The sequence below is a fragment of the Myodes glareolus genome, chromosome 8 (assembly GCF_982192425.1).
Source record: "Myodes glareolus chromosome 8, mMyoGla1.1, whole genome shotgun sequence".
NCBI classification, from domain to species: Eukaryota; Metazoa; Chordata; class Mammalia; order Rodentia; family Cricetidae; genus Myodes; species Myodes glareolus.
Window position 1 is genome coordinate 30618072 of NC_142033.1, and position 16589 is coordinate 30634660.

Genomic DNA, 16589 nt, shown 5'->3' on the forward strand with positions numbered 1-16589 from the left:
CCACTTCCGGGCGGCTCTGCGTCTCAATCCCCAGCGGCGGAAAGTGGCGCGCAGGCTTCGGTCCCGCTGGCCGGGAGACAGTTCTGTGTTGGAGCGTACCAAGTCTCGATGGACGGGGAAGAGCGTGTGACCTGGGACACGCAGAGCTCAATTCTTCTGAGGGGTAAACACCAACAACCGCACTCCTCTCATCACTGACGTCTCGGGAGCTGAAAATAACGGAAATTTCCACGTGTGGGAACACTAGCACCACACACCTCTCCCGCGGGATGCTAGCCACACCCCTTTGACTCCATAGCTCCGCCCCCGTTCACCGCCGTAGCTGATTGGCCGGGCGCTGGAGTCCCAGCTGGCAACGCCCCCTTGAAAGCGCGCGCCGCCGCAGTAGCGAGAACCTAGCCCGCGGGGAAGGAGGAGGCAGTCGGCAGCGTGAGCTTCTGCAGCTTACTAGAGCACAGCGGACAGCTGGTTGGCGCTCGGACCACGCCGCGGCAGCAGGTCCGTCCACGTGCTTTCGGCGGCGCCATGGACATGGAGGAGTCGGGGATGCGTGAGGAATGTGGCGTGTTCGGGTGCATCGCTTCTGGAGAGTGGCCCACGCAGCTAGATGTGCCGCACGTGATCACTGTGGGACTCCAAGGGCTGCAGCACCGGTGAGCAACAGGATGAGGGGTGGGGGTGGAGTGGCAAGTCTTTGCTCAGCTCCGCGAACGGCTTCCCAGCTCTGGAGCTATGGAGACCGCAGGACTAGGAGGGTGGATCTCGCGAATGAGGATCACTACCTGCGCGGAGCATTGACCAAGTGGGCGTGGGGTACGCCTTACCTCATAGACCTAGCCTGTCGAATTCCTCCCTAATGCTCTTTATGGTTAATCCCAAGAATGTGCACCTCTCCTGCGGGTTTGCTTGCTCTAGCTAGGTTGGGAGGAATCTTTCAGATCTCCTTGAACCTACAACTATTCTTGAGATAAAGTTGTGTAAGGTGGTGGTGCCTGCTGTAGGTCCACCAACACTTTTAGTCTTTTGCGCGTGACCTCGAGCTCGCAGAATCTTTGTTTGCAAAGGCAGAGCTAATGAGCAGATTGTCATTCTGAAAGCAGTTATCTATTTGGGGACCCTAGAGTTCAGACCCAGGGAAAGAGGTCTAGTTGGTATTCAGAATGAGTTTCCGTACTAGTAGATTTCTTATACCTTAGCTTCATAGGGAGCAAATCGATTGGTAAACTTTTAAATTTTTTTTTGTTTTGTTTTTTTCTTTTTCGAGACAGTGTTTCTCTGTAGCTTTGGAATCTGTTCTGGAACTAGCTCTTGTGGACCGGGCTGGCCTCGAAGTCACAGAGATCGGCCTGCCTCTGCCACCATCGTCCGGCTCTGATTGATAAACTTTTAAATAATAAATAAAAACAGTAAGAACCCTTAGCGAACGCCCTTCTTTAAAGGGTGAGAGGAGGAGTGCTTGATGTCAAGATATATATTGACTTGGAAAAACTGGGAGATGTCTTCGAGGTAACCAGAACAAAACAACAAAACCTTTACTGCCATAATCTTACTGTTTCTTACCACCTGACTTAACGGACAGTTATTATAAATCTATTGAAGGAAATAATACAGGGTTTGCGTGTTTCCCCAAAATCTCAACGTTTCTTAAGACAATGGAGCTGGACTGTGACATCAGCAGTGTGGGTGCCACAGGTATGGATGCATTGCTATTGATTTCCTTTTTCTCGTCAAGCTTACCTTTGCCTTTCTCACAGTCCTAAATGTTTGTTTGGAGTTTCACATTCTGCATACTTTTTGTTTATTAAAAAGCATCCACAGCTTTTAATCTGGAGCATGCCTTTAATCTCAGCACTTGGGAGGCAGAGACAGGCGGATCTCATTGAGTTCGAGGCCAGCCTGGTCTACAAGAGCTAGTTCCAGGACAGGCACCAAAAACTACAGAGAAATCCTGTCTTGAAAATCAAAAAAAAAAAAAAAAAAAAAAAGGCGTCCAGGAGACAGCACTCACTGAGATCTGCCTGTCTCTGCCTCCCAAGTACTGGAATTAAAGGTGTGTTCCTTCACTCCCAGGCTATATTACATCTTAAATTATTGAGATCTGGGAATGTACTCAATTGCTGACCACTTGCCTAGATTGGTGAGGTCCCTCGGGTCAATCCTTAGTATTTGAGGGAGAGAGAGAAATTTAAATCTGCTTATGTGATCTGAGGAGCAGTTGTCTATTCCACTTTCGGATTTATTTCGAATGTCGCATTAGGAGCAGTGGGAATGGAGTTAGCGAATCTTAGACGATAGAGGGAAATAACTTCATCCTTTTCTCAACTGTGTTTCCATTGTGGTCAGTTACTTAAAATTTCCCTCATATACTTCATTTGTCTTTCTGTTTCTTTAAATTTGACTGTGTAGGGGACTATATGTTGTTTTTCTTTTTAAGTTAACTACACTTTGCTAAGTGACTGGCCCATGCCTCTAATCCCTCAGCATTGGAGATGTGGGGGCAAACAGATCTCGTGAGTTTTAGGCCACAAAGCGAGTTCCAGACCAGCCAGAGCTACACAGTGAGACCCTGTCTAGATTAGATGATGTAAGGACATTGAAGATAAGATGTGTTACTAGCATCAATGAATTGTATTATATAGTGGAGTGTTTAATCTCAATGTCGGCAAAAAGACACAAGACTCGCTACCAAGGGAGGGAGGCAGAATTTGCTTTATTAGGATGGCTCTTTAACAAACCCTAGCAGATCGTTGTTAGGAGACTTGGGTTGACAATAGGACTGTGATATTTCTTTTTCTTTTGAACGACAACAGTAAGCTAGTTTCTGGGGAATAAACGTACTAGAAAACGACTTATGATTTTCGTGAGTAAGAATGACATCATTAAAGTTTACCTGGTTCTCACAGCAAATCCTACATGAAGCAAAATTTTAAATTAGAGAAAAGTCCTTACTTTTTTTAAAAAAAAAAGTTAATTGGTAGAATTATTTTAATTGGAAAAATCAATGGAACACCATTATGCTTAGAAGATATAGTAATTGCCCACTACCCTAAAATAGCAGATCAGTGTCAAAAAAAAAAAATGAACACTTTTTGAGAGAGGGTGTGCTCAGGATTGTATAAGGTCCTCCATTGGCCAATCATACACTGTGCCACCAAGCTGCACATCCAGCCCAAGAACTAATGTATGTATATGATATTGAGTATGGGACTATTAAATCCTGAAACTTGCGAAGGTGATCCAAGGTATATTATTGTTATGGTATATCTTAGAATTATAGACTCTGTTTCTTCATAAGATGGGTAACTGTAGAAGCCCCCAATTTTAGTTATCACATGAGGATGTACTCAAAATCACCACCACCTTGTGGGTTTGAAAACATCAGGTCTAGTATTTGCAGAGCTCTGAACAAACTAAACCACTCTGCTAAATCATTCTTATCTTTAAGTTATTGTCATATTTTATTGTAGATGAAAATCCCTGCCCCGCCTGGTTCTGCAGATGTTCAGTCCCAAATAAAACATCCAGAGGTTTATACTATAAACCATTTGGTCTATTGCTCAGGCCTATTACTAACTAGCTCTTACAACTTAAATTAACCCATTATTTTTATATTTATCCATGTGGCTTAGTACCATATCTCAGTAAGTCATCCTCATCTTGCTTCCTTTGTGTGTGGTAGGTGACTGTCTCTGCCTTTCTTCTTCCCAGAATGCTCCTAGTCTGTTTGCCCCTCCTATACTTCCTGCCTCGCTACTGACCAATCAGCATTTTATTAGATCAATGCAAGTGACAAATCTTTACTGTGTACAAGAGCATTATCCCACGGCCTCTTATGGAGAGTAGAATGGTCTGGACTTATTTCAAACTCCATAAAAGAAATTACTAGACACAGTCCATGGATTTCTGTGTATAGGTTTTTTTTGTGTAGTGTAGATATGATTAATCCTCCAAGATTTGTGTGTGGGAAGGTGTTCTCAGTGTGGCAGGACTCTAGTGTTATATCTTAAAGGTGGCAGTGGTGCACACCTTTAATCCCAGCATTTGGGAACCACAGGCAGTTGGATCTCTGAGTTTAAGGGCAATCCTGGTCTACACGGGGTTCCAGGACAGTCAGGGCTACACAGAAAAACCCTGTCTCAATAAACCGAGAAAGAGATGGAGTTGGCAGGAAGGTGAGTAGCTGAGTATTGTGGATTGTGGTGGCCTCCCTGAGTTTGTTCTCTGAGAGCAAGTCGTTATTATGAGAGTGAGCCTAACCCTTGCGTTGTTCTGTCCTCTGGCCTCCTTTGCTTTCCCCTCTTCCTTCCTCTCCATCACACTTGTCCTTTGCTGTGAAGTCATCACATTGAAGCCCTCACCAGAGCTAAACTGCTGGGACTTCCTGAAAAGATGGGCTTTCAGCCTCCTAAACTGACCAAAACAACCATTTTAAAGAAACAAAGTGCCTAACCTGGGCATGGTAAACTGACCTTTAATCCCAGCACTTGGGAGGTAGAGGCAGGGGCATCTCTTAGGTTCAAGATCTGATGCATCTGCAGAGCAAATTTCAGGATACACAAGGCTACACAGAGAAACCCTGTCTCAGAGAAAACCAAAACAGAACAACGTGCCTTACCTGCTGTATATCGTTATAGTGACTGAAAATAGATGGAGAATGTTGTTAGATAGGAGATGAGTGTGCCCTCTGTCAGGGCGCTATCGAGGCCCCAGGAGAGGAATCAAAACCAACAACTAATAGGTATTTTTAAACTTCTGAACATTTGTGAAATTTACTGATTGAGTTGAAGGTCCTGTTGGAAGAAGCATTCTGTAGAATCTTCTGTTTCTGCTAGGCTTTGGGGAAACGGGTCAGAAGTTTTCTTGAGAGCTGCAGACACTGGTTCCTCCACAGCACCAGAAGAGCACTCAGTAGGGAGAGCCAGCCTGTTTGGGATGCAGTTTCAGCCCTTTTCCCAGAGTTGTTGAGGCACACACACACAGGAGGAGGTTATTGGAGAACTTGTTTTTGGTGCTGAATTAAGGTTGGTTACCTTAGCCAATAAGCTGAAACACCAGCTTAATCTTGTGTATTTCTGATAGCTTCTAGATTTGTTTTCTCATCTCTTAGGCTACACCTAAGCATTTTAAAGTTCTAGTGTTGCAATTTAGTCGGTTCAGAATGATGCTCTTATGTAGATAAGCCAGCGGCAATCTCTTTTCCACGATGGGTTTGCTGGAGGTCAAAGGTGGGACAAATCATGTGACCTACATTTTATATTCAAGAAAAAAATGGTAATGTAAGATTTTCACCTCACTTGAGATAAAAGAGTTGAGATGTAGAAGCCAGGCATCAAATTTCCTCTAATCTCTTACACTGTAGCTGAGACTGAAGCATGGGGATATGTATTCTGAGAACTGCATCATTAGACCATTTTGTTGCTATGGTCATCATTGCTCTTAGTGTACAAGTTTGTTCAGGTCAGTCACTTAGCAAAGAGTCCTGATCCAATCAAGAGACCTGTAAACATTGGATGTAGAAGGTCGCCAGTACAGTAACAGGGCGGTTGTTTACGTCACGGGAGCCTTTTTATAAAGAGCAGAGCACTGAAATAATGCTGCCAAGTTCAGTGTGGCAAGGACAGAAACAGCCCCGTCGTTGCCTGCTACCATTATTGTTATCAGGAGTTATATTCTTGATGATTGTGCTGTACTTTCAAAGGACGGGCAGCGTGGCTTTCCTGTCGCCAACATGACCACCTATGCAATGTTTTGTCCTGTGTTGCTTTGGGATGTTACTAAGTGATAGCTTTCAGCTCCTTTGTAATTTTACAGGATCACTCTCGGGTAAACCTGTAACATGACAGCCGGCTTGTTGGGGTATCTGTTCCCGTCCGGTACCTCACAACCGGCAAGTCCCAGAGAAAATCAATCACACAGAGATCTCTATAAGTTATAAAGCTGATTGGCCCATTAGGTCAGGCTACTTATTAGCTCTTATAACTTATATTAATCCATTATCGTTATCTATGTTAGCCACACGGCTCAGTACCTTTCTCATTGTGACAGCTTACATGTTGCCTCTTTGGTGGTCTGCACAGGAATGGCGGAGGGACTTCCTCCTTCCTGGGATACTCCTGCTCTCATCGCCCCCACCTCTACTTCCTGTCTGGTTGACCTGCCTATACTTCCTGCCTGGCCAATCAGCGTTTTATTAAAATACATGATTGGCAGAATACAGATAATTCTCCCACACCATATACCATCTATTTGTTGAGTGCCTGCTGTGTCCATACAAGGCACCTTGATAAGTAGGGGAACACAGGGTAAACATGGCTTCTGCCCTCGTAGAAGTCTGTAACCCACTATTCAGAAGAACCGGCTTTGCCAGGCCCCAGTTGCCATCCTTCTGAATTGGCCATAATGATCATACCTACCTCCTAACTTGTACAGATGGAATTCTTGTATATAAACTGTTTATAATAGTACCTGGATGATGGAGAAGGGTCTTCTATCTATGTATTACTTTCATTGGTTAATAAAGAGACTGCCTTGGCCTTTTTGATAGACCAACCCTTAGGTGGGTGGAGTAGACAGAATAGAATTCTGGGAAGAAGGCAATGAGGCAGTCGCCATGAGTCTTCTCTCCGAGACAGATGCAGGTTAGGATCTTACCTGGTAAACCACCACCTCGTGGTGCTACACAGATTACTAAATATGGGTTAAAGCAAGATGTAAGAATTAGCCAATAAGAGGCTAAAACTAATGAGCCAGGCGGTGTTTAAAAGAATACAGTTTCCGTGTAATTATTTTGGGTGTAAACTAGCCCGGAACGCGGCCCACAGCTCCATCTACACCTGGATATAGGAACTATATCCCTGTGTCTCTGTCCCACCCTTGGGTGTGCACTCAGCACAGATGCATGCAGATGTTCATTGACTGGCAAACAATTACCCTGGTATATTATAGTGGACTGGTGTGGAGACGTGGTGGGGTGCATCCTGGTACAATTGACTGTTCCAGAGTAATACAAAGGAGAAAAAGCACAATTAGGGATGGATCTCCTAAACATTACTGGGTGAGAAAATTTGACATTTGAAAGTTCGCACTAAGGAGAAAGAAAGCACAAATCTTAAGCTAATCTATGGTGATAGTGATGGTCTTTATGGAGTGGAGTTGATAGCTAGCCTCCTTGTAGGGGTCTAGGATTTGTTAGTCTGGAATTTTGATTTTTGTTGTTTCACATACTTTTGCCACATAGCCCAAGCTGGCCTTGGACTTGGGATCTTCCTATGGTAGCTTCCTGTATATTGGCCTAGTCATGTACTGTATTTTGATTTGGATGCTAGTCACATGGTGCTGTCTAGTTAGGGGCAGAGAGAGACTAGTACTCAGTTTTTCTGATCTTCAGTGCTGTGGACTTTCCTGTGCATAGGGGGCCATCTGTCTGCATGTGTTCTGTCTCCATGGTTTCAACCCATAAATACTGGGAGTAGTTTATTTTAACTATCTGTACTGAACAATACATTGTTGATTTTTAAACAAACTGTAATTATTTCATGGCAGTTATATTGTGTTATATTGTATATTATCAGCAGTCAAAAGATGGCTTATAATATGTAGAAGGATAGGTATATATTATAAACAAATACTATACCGTTATATCCAAGGAACTTGAATGTCTTCATATTTGGGTTTCTTTTCTCTATTGCTTCGTACTACCCTTTCTAGTATTTTGTTGGTTCACTTGTTTTGCTCTTTAAGAGAGGAACTCACTGTGTCTCAGGCTAGCCTGGAGTTCTCCTTCATCTCAAGCGGGTCTTCCCTCAGCCTCCCGAGGCCTGGGTTTATAACAGAATGAGTTGTAACATCTGGATTGCTGGTTCATTTTAGAATTTTTATTGGCATAATTGTAAAGAGACTTCAGACTTATAAAACACCTATCTTCAGACTAATAAAAACAGTATCCTACCTTTGGACAAAGCCACATTTTACAGTTTACTAATTTGTGTGTTGTTTTCCTTTTATATCCTGTGTGTAATTTTAATGGGTGCAGTTATTGCAGTTACCTGGCTAAGAATGTGTCCAGTTACTTTTAGAGTTCCTGTTCCTCTTGAGCTAATTTCCCAGCATTCTCTACCCTCAGATAGTTCACAATGTATTTAGTCTAATTTGTCAGGGACAAGGCTAAATATCTCTTATCAGGAAAAAGCAACAAAAACTTTTCACAGAGAAAATGCGTTGTTGTTTCTCAGGCCCTTACTATCTTCATGTGCTTTTCTCTTGTCACTCACGGTTCCTTGGCTTTCCAAATGACCTTCAGAGAATTCTTAAACAGACATAAGAAGGGTTAATATTAGTTTTCGAGTATCTCAAACTAGAAATATGTAAGTGATTAGAGAAATTAATGATGAGTATTTTGGTCTGGACTTAGAAAAAAATGTAGTTAGGAACTTTTTTTCCCTAATAGTAGTTATAATCATTTGATTAAAGAATAATGGTGTATGGATTTTATTTTTAGAAGTTTTTTCTTGATAAATGCAAAGGGGAAGGTTCTTATAGTTCTTTTATTAAAGCCATCGCCAAGCTTACCATGTTTCCATTTGTAGTTCTAGGGGTCCTGCTTCTTAGGGTGTAGCCACTTTCTTCACAGAGTCTCGGTTCTTTGAGGGTTATCATTTTTTTTTTTTTTGCAAAAGTCTATGTTTATATTTAAATTTTTATATTTGGTATGACATTGTTTCTAGTCTCCATCTATCCCAAATTAGCCAGTCTCCTGTCAATTTCCTCAGACATTTCTTTGGCACTTGTAGTCTCATTGAGCATTTGCTTAATTTTGTCAATGTTGTGACTTCATTTTCAGACCAATGCTTTCTGGCTCCCATGTCTTTCGCTGTTATGGAGTGTGTTTATCTTTCGGGATCTTGTAAGGGAATATGATTAACTATAAATCAACACAACTCAATTATTCAGACTTGTTAACAATTCTCGTATTTTGAGTATCATCCACTTGACACACAAGATTTCCAAAATCACTGAGCATTACAATAACCAGGATGGGGACGTTGATCTTTCAATCTTTTTTTAAAAAATATTTTTTATTATATTTATTTATTATGTATACAATGGACAGTCTGTGTGTATGTCTACAGGCCAGAAGAGGGCACCAAACCTCATAACAGATAGTTGTGAGCCACCATGTGGTTGCTGGGAATTGAACTCAGGACCTTTGGAAGAGCCGGCAATGCTCTTAACCTCTGAGCCATCTCTCCAGCTCTGATCTTTCAATCTTAAAGGAAAAACTGCCCCTTGATGTATATCTGCTTGCAACCAGTAGGTTACCTTCATTGGATTTTTATAACTACAGAAAGCTGTATTATTTACTAATTTCTTTTGGTATGAAATAGAAATAGACTTTTTTTTTCTTTCTCTCCTATCATATTCTGCACAAATTTAGGTATAATAAGAAAGTTCTGAGGTAGCATACAGTAGGGATCTAGTTTCCAACTACTTAAGATAGCATGTATTAGACAGAAAATAGCAAAAGAACACTTGAAATCCAGCCACCTCGCTCCTATTCCCGGTCTGCTACTACTTTGATGTGTCTTCTGGGGCAGCGTTCACATTATTTTCCTCTGTTAGAAAACAGAGTAGCAGTTTAAATTGAATCTCTTCTTGCATCTGAAGGTTGTACTGAGCCACTGTTGGGGTAAATTTGTATCCTCCAAAACATAACCTTGAGACTAAGAGTATTTGGCATCTTCAGCCACATTTTACGAGGGCCATGTTGGAATTGCCCCCTTCAGCATCTTCAAGTATTCCATGTTAAACTGCAAGGCACTGTGCTGAGCTTGGGACTGGAGTAGCATTGTCAGACCAATTCTGTTGAACGCCTGCCTTAGAATGATCTCATTTGCTCTTCATCATAACTAAGGATGCTCCTTAATGCAGTTGGTTGCAGGAGGAAGACCACGTTAGTGGTTTGTGCTTTCATGTTGAAACAGTGGTCTGTATTCACTCAGATGGGTTCCACTAGGTAGGTTTTCAACCATCAATATTAATATCATGGATATTTCTTACGTGCTCTTTGCAACTGGGGGAAGCACTGCTAATCCTGAGGTGATGTTCTGAATTGAAGCGTCTAATAGTAGTAATCTTTAGTTTTTCCAATCTCAGTTACACTTTCCTATACTTGGGACAGTATTTTAAAAATGGAGCACTGTGTAACTTAGTATCTTCAAAAATATAGACGTTTATAAAATGGACGTTTAATTTTTTTTTTTTTTAACTTCAAGACAGGGTATCTCTGTATAGCTTTTGGAGCCTGTCCTGGAACTCGCTCTTTATATCAGCTGGCTTCAAAGTCACAGAAATCCATCGACCTCTGCTGGGATTAAAGGCGTGTGCCCCCATTACCTAACTAATTTTATTTGAGACAAGGTCTCTCTATGTAACCCTGGGTATCCTGCAGTTTCTATGTAAACCAGTCTATTCTCAAACTCACAGAGATAAACCTGTCTCTGCCTCCTGAGAGCTGGAATTAAAGGCATATACCACCATTCCCGTAATGATTTTTAAACTGAAAAAGATTTGTTTAATAAGCCAGAGAGGCTAAATGTAGTTAGGAGACCTGTAAGTATATGTAGCATTATGTATGAGGAGAACTACCTAAGATACAGTATCTTTGTATTACTTTCTATGTAGCCTTGGCTGGCCTAGAACTTGCTATGTTGACCATGCTAGACTTGAACTTAGAGATCCATCTGCTCTGCCTCCCCAGTTCTGGGATTAAAAGCAAATGCCACCATACTCTGCCATTCTCTTCTTGGTGTAAATTGACCTGAGTACTGAATCCTGTGATTCTATCCATACAGGGTTAGAATTCTGTACACCTCTGACTATATTTAATATATAACTTTTATGTGTATCTGCTTAATGTAATAGATTCATTAACATTGAATTCACTGCCAACAGTGACTGTAGGCCATGCCTGAATGAAGGTTATCTGATGTCTTCTCCCTAGGTTTCAGCCAGGCACCTAACCCTTAGAGGCTCTAGATAGCAAGGCAGCATTGCACTTGTGTCATTGCTGAAATAAAAGTACCCAAAGTGTGGAAAACCGTGGAGGTGCGTAGCACTTGGGTGGCGGGGGATGATTCAGGAGTCTACAGGTATCCTTAGCTACATAGGAAGTTAGAGGCCAGTCTGAGCCACATGAAACCCTCTATAAACAAACACATCTAATTAGAAGTTGTGCTCTGGAAAATCTCCTTGTTTTTTATGTGTTAATGAAGTAACCTCAGCTCAAGGGCATAGCTTATAAGCTACATTGATCTCTCAAAATATATTACAGCTCTCTTTATTCTTGTTTTTGCAGCTTAGGGCATAGCATTTCACTTTTGCTCTGTCAATACTCCCGGAAAGACAAATGTTTGAGGAAGGAATTAATTTCTGGAGCATATGTATGTGGCTGTTCATTTGTCAGCGTGAGCATACAGTCATCAAGGCTTGAAGTTGAAAACAGAACAAGAAACCACAACAACTCTTGTTTACACTATGATAGCCACAATAAAGGCAAGGTCTTGCTTTGTCCTTGTCTGACTTTAACTGAGAATGCCTGAGTTGGGATAATTGCAGATAGCAAATGACCCTTGAAAACAACTCAAGAGCTGAATTTCCTATACACAAAATTAATAAGTATTGACCAGCTGTACCTGGTTACTGTAGCAAAGCTACATATGTTGGTATAGTGGATTGTTAGCATGACCTTTTGAAAAAGAAGTAAAACTATCTTCTCCCATTGATGAAAAACTCAAATTAAAATTTTCTTATGTATAAAGTCTCAGTCAAATAAGAAAGAAAATACTATTCTGGAATATTGAATGAGAGCAATTGCTGGGGGTTGTCTTGGTAAACCAGTACATGTCTTAACAAATGCTGGTGTAATGGGGCTGTGGGAGGAGAGGTGTTACTCAGCAACACTTAGTAATGAGCCCTCATCTCAAAATTTGCTCGGTTTTAGTGCCAAATGGTTTTCAGACCTCAAGGAAATTTGGACATCTGTTTAAGTCACTGTAACTGGGTAGAGTCTTCAAAGATTCTGTTAGGAAGGTAAAATAGTTCCTTTGTAGGAACACATTTATACCCCAGAGAATGGAAAAGAGGTTCAACACAAAGTCAGATACTCGCTGAGGATAAACAGTGTGCAAGCTCTTTTACACACCTTAAACAGACCACCGTGTGACCTAACAGTTTCACACGGTGGATCCCGAAAGTATCAGAAGCAGGAACCCAGACCTGTGAGTGCTCTTGTTCACAGCAGCATTTTCTAAAATAGCCGAAAAGCAGAAAGAACCCAAGTGATTGTTGACAGGTGATAGCTATGCAGATCGCGGCCCAGACTTACCCTGCAGTGTACATGAACCTGGAAGACATTATGCTGAATGAAGAGATAAACCGTTGTGCAGCACTGCACACATGAATAATCACATTGATGAAAGCAGAGGACAGTGGGTAGCACAGAAAGGAGAATGCGAGTCTGCTTAACGGCTCCAGGTATTTCAGTGTGATATCCGTCAACAGTGAATGAAAAAATTAGTTTATCCTTAAAACAATAGGATTCAACCACAGAAAAGAATTGGAAATATCAATCTGTCTGCAGTGTGATTCAAATTTGAAAACTAATTCTAAGTAAAAGAAACCAGGGGCAAAAGACCATATAGTATGATACCATTTATGAGACATTTCCAGAATGAGCAAATCTGCAGTGGTTGCTAGGGACTGCAAATGATCTTCCAGGCGTAAAGTGTCTGCTGCAGATGCAGGGTCTTTGCAGGCTGCTCAGGGCGCTGTGAAATATGATATTTGTGACTAGTATGACTTTGAATATACAAAATATGTCCTGTGAGAGTAACAACCGACATGCCCTCTGCTGGCCATCTCATTGCTGATTTTAATCAGAGGTTAGTGACATGTTTAATTTTTTTTCCTTTTTCTTTTTCTTTTTCTTTTCTTTTTTTTTTTTTTTTTTTTTGGAGACAGGATTTCTCTGTAGCTTTGGATCCTGTCCTGGAACTAGCTCTTGTAGACCAGGCTGGTCTCGAACACACAGAGATTCGCCTGCCTCTGCTGCCTCCCAAGTGCTGAGATTAAAGGCGTGCACCACCATGGCCAGCAACATTTTTAATTTCAACAAAGCAATTTTAGTTCAGCCAGAATTTTTAGGGTTCTTCTCAGATGAGCAATGTGGCCTTTCACTTGTGGATTTTTTTTGTTTAGTTTTTTGTTGTCCTTTTTTAGGCTGAACATCTGAGTAACTGTTCAACAGGTTCCATTTTGCTCATGCAGAACTTGTTTAGTGTGCCTAATTTCCATCCCTCCAACTCAGAATTGACCTATTACTGTCCTTCAAATAGCCATGCCTAAAAAACACAAAACACTGAATTTCCAGCCATATGAATGGCAGCTGAGACTGGAGGTGAATTGAGTCAGTTTTGTTTCCTCTTGTCTGTACTTCAAACCCAGGAATAAATACAAACCTTTCTTTTAGATCCAAAGAAATAGTAATTGTCTCAGCCATTGCATTTTACTCAGTGTAACAGGAGGAGACTGGGAGTTGGTTTCCCTGGCTGCATTAGCCATGGGCTTTTAAGCAGTGACTTGCTGGATGGAGCCAGCTCCTTTGTCTTCTCAATTGTCAAACCCAATTGAATCAAATTGGGTTTTGTGTTCTATGGTCCTTGGTCCTCTGCTGATCCTATTCTCTGAGTATGGCAACCTGGCTGTGATTCCCACCACCAGCTGTGTTTGAGGAAGGTGAGGAATGCAGGGGCTGGGGGCTGGGGGCTCAGTGATTAAGAGCAATGGCTGCTTTCCCAGAGGTCCTGAGTTCAATTTGCTAGCAACCACATCTTGGCTCACAACCATCTGTAATTCGATCTGGTGCCCTCTTCAGGGTAGGAACACTGTATACATAATAGATAATCCTTTTGTTTTGTTTTGTTTTTTAAGAGTGTAAGTGCTGAACTGATTGTAACCTAAAATTCAGTGCTCCCCAACCTTCCTAATGTCCCACCTCCTGACCTCATCTAAACACAATCTTCAAAGCCATTGCCACAAATCCCATCACCCTGGGAGTTAGGGCTTCAATACATAATTTCCTGGGAGCTGGGAGAGGCACAATTTAGTCTTCTTTTCACTGTACCCTATAATACTGTTTTGTCTTGCACATGAAGGCGGAGCATCACTTTCCCTGTGTCAGGACTTTGCTGTCTTCTGACTTGTGGCTTCCTGAGTCACCCTTGGTGCCTTCTCCAGCAGCGACTATAGAAGGACAGGGAGATTTTATTCCCTTTCAGAATTTCACTTTAAAACCACTAATGCTCTGTGTGATTGTTTGTGTTTGGATTCCTCACCTTTAAGTATCATTTGCCTTAGGTCATTAGTAGGTATTGACTGTATGTAAATTTCCAAGTCTTCTAAACTAGTCTCCATCCACCCCTTTCAGTAACATCACTGTATTGCCTGTGGGTAACTTTATCAGTAGACATCTTACATTTATTTTTTACTCCGAATAACTGCATAAATAGCTAATACACTTTGTCTTCTACCTCCTTGAAAGTTCCAGTCTTAACTGCTCTTCCCTCCTTTCTTCTTTAGATACACACAGAGTTGCACCGTTTAAGCCACTAATACAATCTTTAGGAAAGTGCACGGTGAGGTCTCAAGGACCATTTTGCCCGAGCCTCCCATTTTAGGCAACAGTTTCTGTGCTTGGCTGCACAGAGGTTCAGTTCGCCTTCTGTGAGACTGACTTAGAAGGTGGCTTCATGCCTGCTGGTCCAGAGCTCATTTGGTTCATTTTACATTACCTCTGTGTACATTGTATCTCTGTTCTTTTAGCTACATTGACTTTTAAATGACTTTCTGGTGTTTCACTGAAGACTTACCCATCACTAAGGATTTCTTCCCTGCCCTTTTAGATTTACTGTGTTATGCAGTTGATATGACAGCTTACCTTTATTTCTGTGATCTGAGATTACGTGTTGGGTCTTTGGTTCTATCTATTTTGAAATTGTTCTCAAAAATCCTGCTTTATTTCTTTCATCCTTTCAATGTATGTAAAAAAATTGTATTTTAGAGGAGAAAAGTATGCATTAGCTCTACTTCATTATCAGTTCATCAAGTAGTTAATTAAACAGCATTTCAGGGGCCTACGTCATGGTCCAGTGGGTAAGCGGAATGCAAGCCTCGCAACCTAAGTTCACAGCCAGGAGCTCTGGTAAAGATGGAATGAGAAGCACATTCCATAGAGCTGTTCTCTGACCTCCACGTGTGCCCAGTGACACATGCCCCCGCAAGCCCCATGTAGCATATATGCAAAATAATCTCTTAAATACGTAACATTTAATGCAACCCGTTTAACTCGAATTGTGTTCAGTTTATTCGGCTGACCCCTCTACAGTGTGATGTGTCAAATATACTCTTCCTCCCTCCCTACCTGTCTGGTCCTCTTCCATTCCTACACGTGCGCATCCTGTGGCTTGTTCTCCATCTTTGAATTCATGCTTCTGATTTCTCTGTTTTGTTTTTCTAGAATTGCACTCATCTCAGTGAAAAATTTCATATTCCTGCTCATGCATAGGCCTTGGGCTTCTTACAGTCTTGTGTTTATGTTTTGGATTTTTGTACTTTGTTCTGCACTGCTTTCAGTTTTTCTCTGGTCCACAATTTGTTGTAATATGTTTTTATTCTCACTGCTCCCTCTAGTTGTTGCTTTATGGTATTTTTCTGACCAGTTGCTTAGGCGAGCCTGGACTTCTGGTCCAGTCCAGTGCTTCCTTCCTGTTTGCTATCATTGGGATAAGAGTTGAATTGGTAGAGGCTTCCATTATCGATGTACAGGTACCTGTATCCTCTAGAGAGAGAAGAACATATGAATTGCATACCTCAGACAAGATCTACAGACAGACACAGTATTATTTTTTTATTGTAATCTCTTCTCTTCTCCCCTCACTTCTAATCTTCTAAGACTCATGGACAAATATGACCTTGAACTTCGTTTTGAATGGATTTTCACTCATGTTTTTAATAATTTATTTTATGTGAGTTGGTGTGAAGATTTCATAGGAGATCACATGGATTTTGGATACAGACAGGTATAAAACTGCCATGCAGGTGTTGGGAATTGAACCCAGATCCTATGCAAGAAGAGCCAGTGTTCTTAACCACTGAGCCATTTCTCCAGCCTCAGACAGTATTATTAAGTCACTTTCCACAGGGGATGGAATAGTAAGTATGAACTAGCTAGCTTCAATGAGGGATTGAAATTAATTTAAACATACACGACTTCACTGTGGATTTCCTTTTAGATGTAAATTTGGTTGTCTTGTAAGAAAGCTGCTCTGGGCATGTTTATTATTGTGTATCAGCTTATCTCTGACATTTCTTGCCTAGTTAAAGAGTAAAGCTTGGGACCTACAACGCAATATTTCTCAGACACACATTTTACTAAATAAATCAAGTGACTTAGAAATGATGATCTTTCAGTATAGATGAGTAACAGAGGGAGAACTCATTAATACTACGTGTCTATCAAGGAAAAAATGTCTGTA

The 16589-nt window shown here is 41.4% G+C and overlaps 1 protein-coding gene across 1 annotated transcript in view; it reads left to right on the plus strand.

The window, feature by feature from the left end:
- The window catches only part of LOC148121145 (amidophosphoribosyltransferase), a 36720-nt gene continuing 20131 nt past the window's right edge, over window positions 1-16589 (plus strand). The window contains exon 1 of the mRNA XM_087908941.1: window positions 1-653. Coding sequence (XP_087765067.1) covers window positions 526-653 — 128 coding nt within the window. The 5' untranslated portion in view covers window positions 1-525. The remainder of the gene's footprint in view (window positions 654-16589) is intronic.